This window comes from Engystomops pustulosus, chromosome 1 (genome assembly GCF_040894005.1).
Source record: "Engystomops pustulosus chromosome 1, aEngPut4.maternal, whole genome shotgun sequence".
Lineage (NCBI taxonomy): Eukaryota > Metazoa > Chordata > Amphibia > Anura > Leptodactylidae > Engystomops > Engystomops pustulosus.
The window spans coordinates 195,745,624-195,759,699 of record NC_092411.1 but is presented as its reverse complement, the minus strand read 5'-3'; the positions used below and the strand labels follow the sequence as shown (position 1 = coordinate 195,759,699).

Below are 14,076 nucleotides of genomic sequence, written 5' to 3'. Positions count from 1 at the left end.
CATTGCTTATGTTTACAGGCATGTGGAGGGACAATGAAGGGATAGAGGCAATGCTCTCTAATGGCAGTTTATGAAAATATATTTAGTTTAGGGGGGTTATTTTGCATGACGGGTTCTCTTTAACTGTCTTATGTCTTCTAGGATTCACAGTTTTTCCTACTGTGTTTCCATATGTTTTCAACATAATCCACCATTGCTTTTTATCCCACAAACATTCTTCTCATGAATAAAATATTACAAATTAAGTCCAGAATTTGTAAGGAAGGAATGAAACAAATGTATTATTGATGAACACTGTTAAGTATGAATCGAAATATTCATATTTTCTAATACTTTTCACATTGATCACTTCATGTTGTAAATGAATAAATCATTTGTTAAATACTTAGAATGCACTCCTACATCAGTAATGTGAAAAATCTGAAACAGTGTAACAATTACTAAGGGAAACATTACATTTGGAATTAATCCTTTCTTGTAAATGGCATTCCTGCCCTTTACTGACTTTACGATGTGTGTCATTGGATTCTAAATTTAATGCAGTTATAGCCACATTCTTTATTACTAAATTCATGGCTGGATTGCCATTAAAACAAAAGGTGAAAAGGGGAAATGACTCAGCAGCACTATAACTTTGCCCACCCCAATTTTATATGGCTATGATCATTAGGTTCTTGATAGTGAATACTAAATATTTCAAATACAGAACTCAGTAAGAGGAAAATCATTTAATTAGAATTATTGCCGAGACATAATATCAAATATTAAGGCAATAATTTTGACACTTCTGAGGTGCATTTGATGTCTTTCACTTTAAGATAGAGTTATTAAGTATTTCTTGGAAATACCATTAAATGATTCTCTGATCATTTGTTGTCTCAAATCAATAGCTCTTGCCATAAAGGACCCATTTGTCTACTACTTTATAAATGTCACAACCAGTATTTCCTTTGCTATTCTCCTCAGTTCAACCCATCAGAAAAGCAGTTTTAATTTTGTATATGGTGTTTATGTCTATGAGTCCATATCATATGTATAGGAAAGAAACTGGACAGTAAGTAGAGATGGGAGAGATTGCTGCTAACTGCTCACTGAGGAGAGAGGGGAGGATTATGCAATGCTGCTCTCTGAAACTGGAAGGATAGCCTTTTTAGTCTGGTCAGCTAAATTCCCATATCCAAGTATGTGATTGTCCTCTCTATGCACCTCAGTCTGTACAACAAAACAATCTCATTGCATCATGATTATAGTAAAAAAAAAAACCTCTTACCAGAATTTTACCCCTCACACCAGTAATATCAGCTGGTAAAGTGTTAAAAGTCCTCTCCATATATTCTTAATTTCTCTGCTACTGAGGCACTGTACCTAATAGAAAATCTACTACCAGGATGAAGGAATGTTAGCCAAGCACACTTACATGCAGGTGTATGCCTCTCTCTCAGGATCAGCTTTTTTAGCTTCTTAAGCCCTTGGTTTTTTTAAAAAAATTTTTTAGAAATGATGCTAATGAGCATGATGGGCTCCAGGCTCCATTGAAATCTATGAATCCTGGAGCCTCTCAGGCAAATTTGCATTATTTTTAAAACATATTTTTCATTAAAAAAGGTTTTAAGAAGATGAAAGAAGAGCAGATCCTGACAGAAGGGACACACCACTATGTCAGTGTTCTTGGTTAACAATATTTCATTCTAGTGGTAGATGTCCTATAATCACAACCGTGTTTCTGATATGCAAATGAGTAGACATAGAATCCATTTCTGAATAGAAGAGTTCTGTTTCTCCAGGCTGCCAGTGAACCTCACCTCCTTCTTTTGATTGTCTGTTCAGTGTCTATTCATACCTCAGCCTAGGGAGAAAGGAAGCCCTCTCCCTGTCCACTACCTGTCCTTATCAGAATGTTGTCCCTCTCACTGCACCGTGAATTCAGCAGTGTACAATGTTTTAGAAACTGCAGATTTTGTCACCATTTCAAGCACTCTGTGATGGGCGAAGCCATGCGGTGGTGGGCAGAGGCAACATAAACAAAGACAGAAAAAGTTTGGGGTATAATTTTGCTGGTAGGAGGAGGTAGGTTTAAGCTGGGATGCCTGCACTTTACTTTTCAACAAGGGCACAATGGGTGGGGGTTGAGTAAGGTTTATTTTTTCCTGTTGATTGTGCTTTGATGACAGGTTTCCTTTAATGGTTTACCACCTATTCTCCACTTGAATAACAAATGGCTCAATTTCAGAAAACTGACAACATATTTTTGGTAAAAATATTAAGTTCCTTGATATTTTTACCAAATGTTCTGTTCTAATTACAATTCACTTAAATACATTATAAGCAAAATGACCTTCAGAATATAACAAGAAATATTGTTAAAATTATTACTTCTGCCATAACTTATCACTCACCTGTCCACAGCTATCGCAACCAATGTGAAGACAGAGGCAGAAACAGAAATTCCCTGCACCATTCCACTTAGTTTACATATTGTATTTCCAAAAGGCCACCCTACGAAGAAAGATAAATGACAGAAATGCTTTGTGCTATGAATACAAATAGAATTATCCATTAATCCAATGGAACATTTAAGGTGAAATGCATTACATGATCCTTTTATAATAAACATTTTCTGAACAACCTTGAAGCAAGTTACACGAAAGCTTTTAAATTCCATTTTAATTAAACCAGACGTTGTATAATGGTTTCCATTTGCATTAAATGTCTCACGAAAACAGAGAGTAAATAAAAGGAAATATCATGCCATTTACATTATAAACATTTCCCAATAGTGGCCATATTTAGTTTACATTAGCATATAGATCTTTATTGACTCATAGAGAGTCTTCCCTATTGTTAATTTAGATAAACATTTTTATGCAAATGTGCACTTCTTTTGCTGCCATCAACTCAACAGAACATACTTAATTTAGCTTAATATAAAAATCCAGTCAATTAGCAAAATCAATTAGCCAAAGGTAAAAAAGGAAAACTCCTAGCAGATGAAATAGGATACATACTTGTAGGGGCTCTTATTGTTTTATTGTATGTCTGATATTGCATGTAATAAATGCTTCATGAGGTAATAAGCAATTATCTGTACATAGGACTTGGAGACCATTTTTTCTGTAGGACTGGACATCAAGGGGGAGATTTATCATTAGGCAGGATTTTGAGCAGTTGTCTATATGTTAGACTGGCAGGTTTTTAACATTTGGATTTATAGTCCGGTGTATGTGCAGTGTTAAATTCCTTATGATGTGACTGTGATGATCAGCTGTGTGTGCTCTATTCGAATAGACTGCACCAATCGCACGTATGTTTAACATCTGCTCAATTTCTGCTTTTTTGCGATGTTTTTGCACAGGAAATTCTCAGATACCTCAAACATAAAATTGAGCAAAAACTTTTGCATTCTTTTGAAAATTCTCAGTTGATAAATGTGGTGTTGCATGGTGTTGCACACTCTGTGGTGTATTTTTTCCACCATTGCGTGACTTTATGGTTGCATTTTTTTCTCACTAAAAAAACTGCAAAAATGATGTTTGTGCAAAAATTTGCGACAATTATACACCAAGAAACTACAAAGGACTAATGGCCAATCTCCCCCTAAGTGTCACTGTCCAATCTCCTGTAGAAAGCTGTTATGTGAGGGTTGGGTAAATTGCATTTCAACATGCTCAATCCTATTGCTCACAGGGCTGATAAACAGCTACTAGGTGCCTGAAAGCAACTTATGGAGAAAAACAAGCATGTTTGACAAATTATTTGTATGGGAGAGTCAGACAGAAAGGATTAGCTGTCATAGAGTGTTGAAAGTAAATGTCCAATTTTACATGACATAAAACCTGGACTTTTACTCATTAATGTTTATTTCTGTTATACTCTATGTCTATAATAATATTGCCTATGACATAATGTAATAAGGAAATTGCTGCTAAGAAGACCTCTACAGAATTAGAAAAAGTCATTATATTAGTCTAGCGGCCATTTTGGAAATCACAGAATAAAGTAATAATAAATGTAAATAGTGACATGGGAAAAATGAAAAAAAAAACTTTATGAATTCCTAAAATATATGTTTAACTTGGTAACATTTAATTTTCGAGGGACACATTACATTAAGGAATTATTCGGATTTATGGAAATTGTTTGTTTCCTACTTTTCCACTGTCTTAGTTTACACTTCTTACACTTTCAATCAGCAGGTTCAGATTTAATTACCATCTTTACGCTTATGACACCCACCTTCTCACCCTGTCTTCATCAATAACAACATTAGCTGTATACAGCTGCCACTTCCTTTCTGACAGGATTAACTCATAAAAGCCTGAAGGTGTCATATAAGAATGGTTTACTAATGACCTCACATCAGATGCTTCTTGGTTACTAATGAACAAGACATTACTAAACTTCTTTTGAAGCCTCATAAAGGGAGCCTTTATTCTTCATACTTTACATACTCTGCTATCATAAAATAGAAAAATGTCAAAGCTCTAATGTGTCTATTTTATTGAATTAGTCTACTTCTTAACAACATAGGCATATACATGTATATACATATGCAGTACATTATTGGTGTGTCTGCTTTATGACAGCTAAAATGTATGACAGTAAATGGATAAAATGGTTAATAAAGAAAGCTTTCAATGTACCATTACAGTCTCTCGTAAGAAAGAAACTATAGTTTCCTTCACCAAATAGCAGGGGGAGAGAAAAGAATCCATAGTGATTATCCGGACTCACTATGCTTCTAGCTACACGGCATAGCTGTTATGAATACCAAACCTCTCGGCTTTATCTGACCCTGTTGTAATCTATATTGGAAAGGTTATTAGAAATCTACCAAAAGAAGTAAAAAAAAAGTATTTATAGATATTATATACTGTATAATACATAATATACGGATTTAGTTTTTCAACAATAAATCAATGCAAAATGTAAAACAGGCTTAAGCTGAAACCAGTTATTTTTTTTTTCATTCGAAGTACGAAATGTAATACCTGAAATGATGTTATCAACCAAAGTTGTTGGCATGCAGAAGACCCCAACTAACAAGTCACTGACTGCTAGATTCAGGATGAAGAGATTAGTAACTGTTCTCATATGCTTGCTACTGAGAACAATGAAGCACACTACTCCATTGCCTAGCATGCACAGGATAAAGATCAGCAAGTATGAGATAATAAATACTGCTGCAATGGAGGGTCGATGCATATAGAAGTCTATATAAGATATGTTTCCTTCTGCGTTAGTCTGTGTTCTGTTGATAGTTTTCCTTGGAGTCCATATCAGAGACACATTCATTTCCATCTTTTCATTCATAGTAAACCTTGAAGATAAAGAGAAAGTAATCAGTTATGAACAAAATCCTCTTATTACCTAATCTTCACATTGTATAAAACTGCTGAGGAAATGAAAACTATAAAGCATCAAAAGCAATCTCATTTTAGTTCCCAAAATAAAGGAAAAGTAAAAAAATATATTAGTCTTTGTATTTTTCATTTTCCTCTTTAACTTTCAAGAAAGTTTAAGATTCTTGCTACTATTCTGCCATTACCCATTCAGTTTTCCAATAAAATTGTGTATATATTTTACCATTTGATAAATAAACAAAATAAAACTTGATTATTACTGTATATACTCGAGTATAAGCCGAGGTACCTAATTTTGACACAAAAAACTGGGAATACCTATTGACTCGAGTATAAGCCTAGGTTTGGAAATGCCTTGGTCACAGCCTCCAGCCAGTATAAAACTGACCAGCCCATATCTCCCATTACATAGCCAGCCAGCCCCTGCCCACCTGTATATAGACTGTCAGCCCCAGGAGTATATAGCCATCCCCCCCAGTATATAGCCTGCCTGCCCCTTCAGTATATAGCCAGCCCATCCCCTGCCCCCATATTATATAGCCTACCAGCCCCTGCAGTATATAGCTAGCCAGCCCCCCTAGTATGTAGCCTGCCAGCCCCTGCCCCCCCAGTATATAGCCTGCCAACGCCTGCAATATATAGCCTGCCAGCCCCCCTAGTATGTAGTCTGCCAGGTCTTCCCCCCAAGTATATAGCCTTCCAGCATCTGCAGTATATAAGGACCTAAAGAGGAGCCAAAGAGGAGTTGCAGGACCCGAAGAGGGCCTGAAGGACCCAAGAGGCACCGGAGCATTGGAAGCAAGAAGAGGACTTGCGGGAGGCGTCAGAAAGGTATGGTGTTATTTTTTTTATTGACTCGAGTATAAGCTAAGAAATCTAAGGTGATTTGCACCTTTAGATTTCAAGTTAAAATCATATGAAATGGTATGATTAATTTCTTATATATAGGTAAGGTACAACAAAATGCATCACAGATTTCATTACTTACTGTATATTAAAGAAAACCTACAGCAAAAACACAACTTTTCATGCCTACATACCCTACCTGACTTAATTTCCAGATTTGCATGCAAGAAATCCCATGATGCCTCGGCTAAGTATGAAAGACCCATCTTTACTAGCTGTGTGTAAACTGTGATAATACTCTCTTAAATAAGCTACAACACCATATGTATTTTAATGATGTAGATTGAGCAGCCACTTTTTGCCTTATATCTTACAGGTACAGTTTCTTATAATTTCTATGCTCGGAATAAATTCAGACATTACAAGTCCTTTTTACATAGGTTCCAATATTGAAGAAGACTAGTCCTTTTCTAAGGTCTAGATCAGAACTTCTGCAGATTAGCCTCTTGGTATGCACTTTTAAATCCCAACAGAGCGGCCCACATAAAGCTGTAGCCATACTCTACTTAGAGGCAATATAAAAAAAAGAACAGATTATTTTCTTCACAGGGAATTAAACTTTTTATTTTTCTACTCATAACGTAAGATTAAAAACAGGCTATAAAATAAAACTCACATGTAGTACCCCCAAAGACTTGTGCACAATCCAGGGTTTTGCCATATGTGGCTTCTTCCAGGCTATGTTTTTTGTTTGGAATCATCGTCTTTCCTTTGTAAACCCCTTTGTTCATTAAAACCCTTTAAAAATCAATTTATTATATTTTTCATTGCATCTCATTTAGGATACCTTCTAAAAATACATAAACAAGTACAAGTAATATTAATAAAAATAAATACATTAATATAAACTTGCATAGACAATGTATAGAATACAAATTGTTACAATCCATTAATTGATTATGTCAGAATCAGGGGTAGTGGACTCACTGTACCACCGCAAGCCCTTCATTTTCACCAGAGCCCGCCACAAAACGGGTTGGACTTGCTGTGGTGGGATACCACCAGGTCGCTCCACAGGCACGACTTTGCTTGCCGTGGTGGCTAAGGCAAGGTTAAGAATTGTAAGCCAGAAATGGAGTTGTGGTCAAGCAGGAGATCAGAACAGGAGGTATTGGATCTGAGTCGGGAAACAGGCAGAAGGCTGGCGGCAGATGAGCGAAGTCAGGAACGGAAACAAGGTCACAACAGTAAGTCACTATAAATGCGCAGGGTTACAATAGGAAAGCTTTCTCAAAGGCATGAGGCACAAAGATCTGGCAGGGGACAGAAAGGAGGGCTGGCAATTTGATCAGGGAAGGCGGTCAACCTGCACCAATTATCAACGCGCTGGAGCACCACTGGAGAGAGGAATGGTAAGTGAGGCTGCATAAGGGATCCAGAGGCACAGGAAGGCACATGGGTCGCAGGAGCACCCGTGACAGATTATAACAGACTATATTTAATACTATTGCAAAACTATGGTACAATAGTAATGAATTGTAACAATTTGTTTTCTATACTTTGTCTTTGTAGTTTTATTTTTACAGATAAATATATTTTTATATTACATATGTGTTTATTTATTTATTTGTAGAAGATACCAAAAATGAGCTAAAAAAAAATGTAAAGGCTTAAAAGCAAAAAAGCGGTAAACATTAAAAAAGGGAGAATTTTACAGTACCATATTTTTCGGACTATAAGGCAACCAGATAATAAGGGGCACCATCAATAAATGCCTGCTAAAACATCTAGGTTCATATATAAGGTGATATATAAAATAATTACTGATTTTATCTTTAACCTCACAAAGCTTGTTAAACTTCTTTCATCTTAATAAAGTTTAAAAAGATGGAACATTTCACCAAACCTTTTACAGAAGACCAGAAAAAGTCAAAAGAATTAGCTGTCTAGAGACATTACACAGTTATCTTTAGACGATAAAGAGGCAGCTAGTGAAGCAGAAAAGAAAAGTGATGAAAACCAATGGCAAGGGCACTAAATTATAAAAAAGCATAAAAAACTAAAGACACAAAGCCCTACATAACAGTAGTTGTGATTTAAACACTGGATACCTAAGTCTAATACACAAAAATATTAAAAAAGCATAATAGAATCGGGCACACAAAGTAGTAGATACATTTTACCATTCTGAAGTATTCTTAATGGTTGCCCTGCATTCATTGCAGGATATATTGAGACATTAAATCTCTAATTAATTTGTTTCCCACAAAGTACTTTATAGTGAACAGCACTATTAAACTTAATAGCTTCATAATTAATTGCTTAATTAGTCTGGACACAGTTTATTAGGACCTTTACATAATGTTCTCTTCCAAAATATTAAATGCTACTATGATGGCCCAAACATACAATTAGCATCTTTTCCTTGAGCTACATTTTTTTTTTACCTCATAATAAAAGAGAAAATCTGTCCACAAATATGAAATTTAGAAGAATTTAGGATGGGTGGAAGTAACATTTTGAGCAGGAAAAAAATTATAAAAAAATTATAATCATATTATTGATGCCTAACAACAGCAACACATTGTAATAACCTACTAATAAAAATAATGTTGGAAATCATGCTTAGGAATAGCTTCTAATTCTCTCTCATATAACAACTGTGCACAAATTATGATGAAGTGCTTCTAGTTTACCATAGAAACACTGAGAGCTCTGAGCTGTTGTCAGGGGACTTCTCATTTAGAAAGGGAAGTAGAGCATGCCTTATATACTCTACTGCACAAGCCGGAAAGATCACACATATGTGTCATGAGCGTACCACACTTTAATTGTCTACTTAGCAACAGCAACAGCATGGGCTGTGCAGTAAATTGATGCCATTTGATAAAAGGAACCAGAAGCGCGCATTTCATTTATAGGAAATTATTTCTCAATGTACAGTCTTTGATGCAAAACTAATTTACTCCACACTTCCAGGTACCCTGTATGTAATATTTAGTACTACCATACATCTTATGTATAACTAGCATATGTTATTACTGGTTTCAAAATATTCATTGGGCTCAGACAATGTTCAAAATGTGAATTGTCTCACATACAGTATCTATACTGATATTTACATATAAAATTAGATACTTGCTGTTGAAGTTTTATTCCCTGGCTACTAAATTTACAATATCATATACAAAAATACAGTTATATACAATAATAGAAAAATGATCCCCTTTCCGACATGTGACTGTAACTGTACATCATATGTTGGTTAACGATATATGAAGCTAGCTTACATTTGCAAAAAAACACATGAATGACTCCCAGAATATGAGAAATAAGATTCTTTGGTCTGATGAGACAAAGATTGAACTATTTGGTGTTAATTCTAAGCTGTATGTGTGGAGAAAACCAGGCACTGCTCATCACCTTCCAAATACAATCCCAACAGTGAAACATGGTGGTGGTAACATCATGCTATCGGGGTGTTTCTCAGCTGCAGGGACAGGTCGACTGGTTGCAATTGAAGGAAAGATGAATGCGGCCAAGTACAGAGATATCCTGGATGAAAACCTCTTCCAGAGTTCTCTGGACCTCAGACCTCCACAGTGCTCTGGAACAAGACAATGACCCTAAGCACACCGCTAAAATAACAAAGCAGTGGCTTCAAAACAACTTTTTGACTAATCTTAACTGGCCCAGCCAGAGCCTATTGAGTATGGCCCCTTTCACACTTGCGTGCTTTTGACGTGCAGAACTTGCATTGCACTCTGACCCATTGTAACCAATGGGTCTTTTCAGACTTGCATATTTTTCCACGCGCACACGCGCGTTTTTTTAACGCGCATTTAAATCTCGACATGCTCGACTTTTGCAAGTCACGCGCGTGAAAAACGCACCATACAAGTTTATGAAGATGCATCAAAAACGCATTGCACTCTGAGACACATGCATTGAAATTGCATTGAAATTGCATCAAAAACGTGCGTGAAAAACTGAGACACTGAACAAACACTGACTGAAAACTGATTGCACTCTGATGCAAAATGTGCGTTTTTCACTGACCAAACCCTGATCGCACCCTGATCAAACTCTGACGTGAAATGCAACGCGAGTGTGGAAGGGGCCTATCTCTGGAGAGACTTGAAAATGGCTGCTCAGCAACGTTCACCAACCAACCGGAGGGAACTGTAGAGGATCTCTAAGGAAGAATGGCAGGTGATCCCCAAATCCAGGTGTGAAAAACTTTTTGCTGTACTAGCTCAAAAGGTGCTTCTACTCAATACTGAGCATAGGGTCTGAATACTCATGTGATATTTCAGTTTTTCTTGTTCAATAAATTAGTAAAAATATCTACATTTTGTATTTTTGTCAACATGGGGTGCAGAGTCCAAAAGAAAATGTTGCATAAGCGTTTTTTCAACAAGTTCACTGCATTATTTTTCCTTTCTCCCAGTACATGGCATGGAAAATTAAATACTACCACTAGGAAGTACAATTGGTTATGCTGAAAAAAAGGCCTTATAAAGCTCCATACATAAAAGGATAAAAAAGTTATAGATTTAAAAAAAATGAGGTATAAAAAACAGAAATGCAAAATAAAAAAAGGGAATGGCAGGAAGGGGCTAATAAAACATTTGGAATTTGTATTATGCCCCCTTCTAGCACTCATTAAATATAACATTACTGTCAAACATCATTTGGTTACTAAAATAATCAAAAACACTTTTTAGCCCTGCCTCAGCACCCTATGCTTTTAAACTCTCTAGGCTTCTGTTAAGAATAATCCAGCGCAACTTCTTATTTTCAAATGATAGATATATCAATATTTCTATGCGCTATCAATCCTATCAGACCTTGGAACAACATTACATGAACAGCTAAAGACAGTTACATTTCCATGGGACAGGGAACAGTATGAATATTATTCCATCTTTATTCCTGAATAATTTTTTGCATTATGCCAAGATATCCCAGATATGTTATCCTGTTGATGAGACTAGTGCATGCCTTTAATGGTTAAAAATCTTCATCTAGGACAAGACAGCCAGGACTGATGGCATCTGTACATCAGTGGCAGGATATCATCTACTGTTTGCTCAGCAGCAGACAAACAAGAACATGATTTGAAGTATTCTCTTTCTGAAACTGAACTATTTTTTGACTATGTTCTGAAATGACCTTCAGCAATCTCTACAATAAAGATGTTGTGATGTTTTTCCATTGTCGTGGATAAAAAGAGTCAATGATCAGTTTAAAAAGTCATACTCTCACTTATGGTATGGACTGTTCCACACAGACTAACCACAAAGGAGATCAGATCAACACACACATATAATAATCTTACAAACTTGTTTGCAACGCTGCCTAGTAATTGTTTCAATTATTTTAGATTAATGCTCAATGGGGAAGATTTATTAACCTATTCACTGTAGAAATTAGTTGTAATTTGCACTAAAAAACTGTCTGCACCACATTTATAAAAGGGTTTATACCAGGAGTGCACAGTCCATGGCCTGTGAGCCGTATGCGGCCCCCAGACCCTCAGGGAGCTGGGAGGGGAGTGTGGAACTAGACCTGGGGGCAGGTGGGGAAACTAGATCTGCAGGGAAGGGCAACCTAGACATGGTGGTGGGAACTAAACTTGGGAGCAGGGGGGACTTGACCTGGAGGGTGGGGGGACCAGACCTGGGGAGAGGGGTAGTAGATTTGGGGGCAGGTGGGACTAAACCTGGGGGACTTGCTTTGTGAAAAATGGGAAGAGGTTGCTGTGTGAGAAGAGGGTAGCACACATGGAGGGGGGCTGCCTGAGTGAGGAGAGAGGGGGAAAGGGCTAGCTGTCAGTGGAAGGGGGGAAAATAAGTTTTACAGTAGTTATATTCCAGTACATAGCGGGCAGTATTATAGTAATTGTATTCTTGTACATAAGGTGGAGTATTATAGTAGTTATGTAACAATACATGAAAAATGAAGGGTTCCAGCACTCAGCCACCTCTTACATTTGTATTCCAGATCTGCTATCGTTGAGCTGTCTTTTTCTTTTTGTCTGTAAAATTATAGTAGTTATATTAGGGGCCAGTATTATAGTGGTTATATTCTTGTACATAGGGCCAATATAATAATAGTTACATTCTTGTATATAGGTGGCAGTATTATAGTAGTTATATTCTTTTCACCTCATGCAGCAAAAAGGCAAGAATCAGCCCTGTGCAACCAATAATAAATATGAATACCTGGTTGGCTATTGGCATGGGTTCAGACACTTTCCATCATCATTATTATCATCTTGTTTGTGCACTGTATTGTAGTCTGCTCTGGGGTCTATTGTACAAATGCAGTATTATGCTGTAGTAGTTTCTTGGGGGGGATTTGAGCTGTACTCTAGTTTTTGGCACATCTCAGGTTTTGAAGGCTAGTGGTATAACAATGTGGCCCCCGGACCGAAAAAGGCAGTGCAGCCCTGGTTTAGACAGTTTTCTGTCATTCCTATGACAAGTTTGACAAAAAGATCATTTCTTATGAAAAGGGGGAGTGCTTTGTGCAAAAAAGACTATGCGCCAAAAATGACAGAATTTTGTCCTAGGTTCTGTCAGGGCATAGTCTTGACAGTCTTAAACTATGACAGGTTTATCATCCAGCATAAGACACTTATATGAATCTTGTGTAGCATAAGACTGTTTAGTCTAACTCTGCCCTGTCCAACCTTATGACACTTTTCATAAATCTGCCACAATGTGGTAAATTAAAGAGGAGGTATGTAAGGGGTAGGTTACAGGTCTATAGGATGTAAATTGCACAATCCTATTAATGTGCTTTTAATGGAAATAGCAAACAGAATAACTACCAAGGGGATACATTCATGATATAATTTGAGTATAGAAAAAGTGATAGTCCAAAGAAAAAAGAACCACTTTACGAGTTGGGACTCACTCTTTAAATTTAGGGCTAGTGAAAAATACATTTAAAGGAAGTATAAAACACCATACTGTCATCTAAGCAGAAATACTCCAATCCATGAGAAAACAAGGGAATATACCAGTATTTTTAATTAATTCCTTACTGTGGCAGTTTGCAATAAATAATTGCTTTCAAGTATAAGAAACATCATTTGATTTACACCAAGTTTTTTAAAAAGGTTAGACCATAGACAGATCTGTTCTACTTGCCGACCTAGTATGCTACACATTAGTACATTGTAGGTTTTCTTGGACATGACTCTCAGCTGCATGTTATTGGTACCAATAAACAGTAGAGTGTCAATCCAAAGACCTGCCTGCTTGCCACTGGGGATCTGTGGTGCGTGTTGTCATCAACAAAAAATTGTTCTTGGGGTTTCTATCATCTTTTTTTATTAGCTGCTGGTTTTAAGTAGAGAATGTGTCCCTTGTGAACCATACAACTCTGTAACTACTCTAGGTGATCACAGTATTATATGTGCTCTACTTTTCACAAAAAATACTACAATTTATTAATTCTTCTAGAGAATGTACAATATTACCACAGCTGCCTGAACATAAGTTTATGTCTGTTCAATTATTGCTACATATGAAATGCAACTTTGGTTCTTTAACCCCTTCCCGACATTTGACGTACTATTACTGCATGGCAGGAGATGGGTTCCCGCAAAACGGAGCCAGCGCCAGAAGCTGCGGGTGTCGGCTATAATATATAGCTTGACGTACTATTACTGCATTTTGCCTCTAACATTCTGCCTCTAACACCCGGGATCTGAGACCGTGCCGTGTCAGGGGCATTTAGCTGGAATCGGACCCCCCTCCCGCGGCGCTTACCGGGAAGGTCCGCTGCTCCCATCGCAGCCCCGGGACTGCCAGTGCCCGGGGCTGCGCGATCTGCTTCCGGGGAGCCGGGTCCTGCC

At 37.1% G+C, this 14,076-nt stretch overlaps 1 protein-coding gene across 2 annotated transcripts in view; it reads right to left on the bottom strand.

Annotated features, from left to right (window-relative positions):
• NPFFR2 (neuropeptide FF receptor 2) overlaps nucleotides 1-14,076 on the bottom strand; it is a 144,628-nt gene that overhangs the window by 13,294 nt on the left and 117,258 nt on the right. For both annotated transcript variants that reach the window (XM_072117373.1, XM_072117363.1), the window contains 2 exons: nucleotides 4,989-5,317; nucleotides 2,397-2,496 (listed from right to left, as the gene is read on the bottom strand). In XM_072117373.1, coding sequence (XP_071973474.1) covers nucleotides 2,397-2,496; nucleotides 4,989-5,310 — 422 coding nt within the window. In that variant the 5' untranslated portion in view covers nucleotides 5,311-5,317. The remainder of the gene's footprint in view (nucleotides 1-2,396; nucleotides 2,497-4,988; nucleotides 5,318-14,076) is intronic.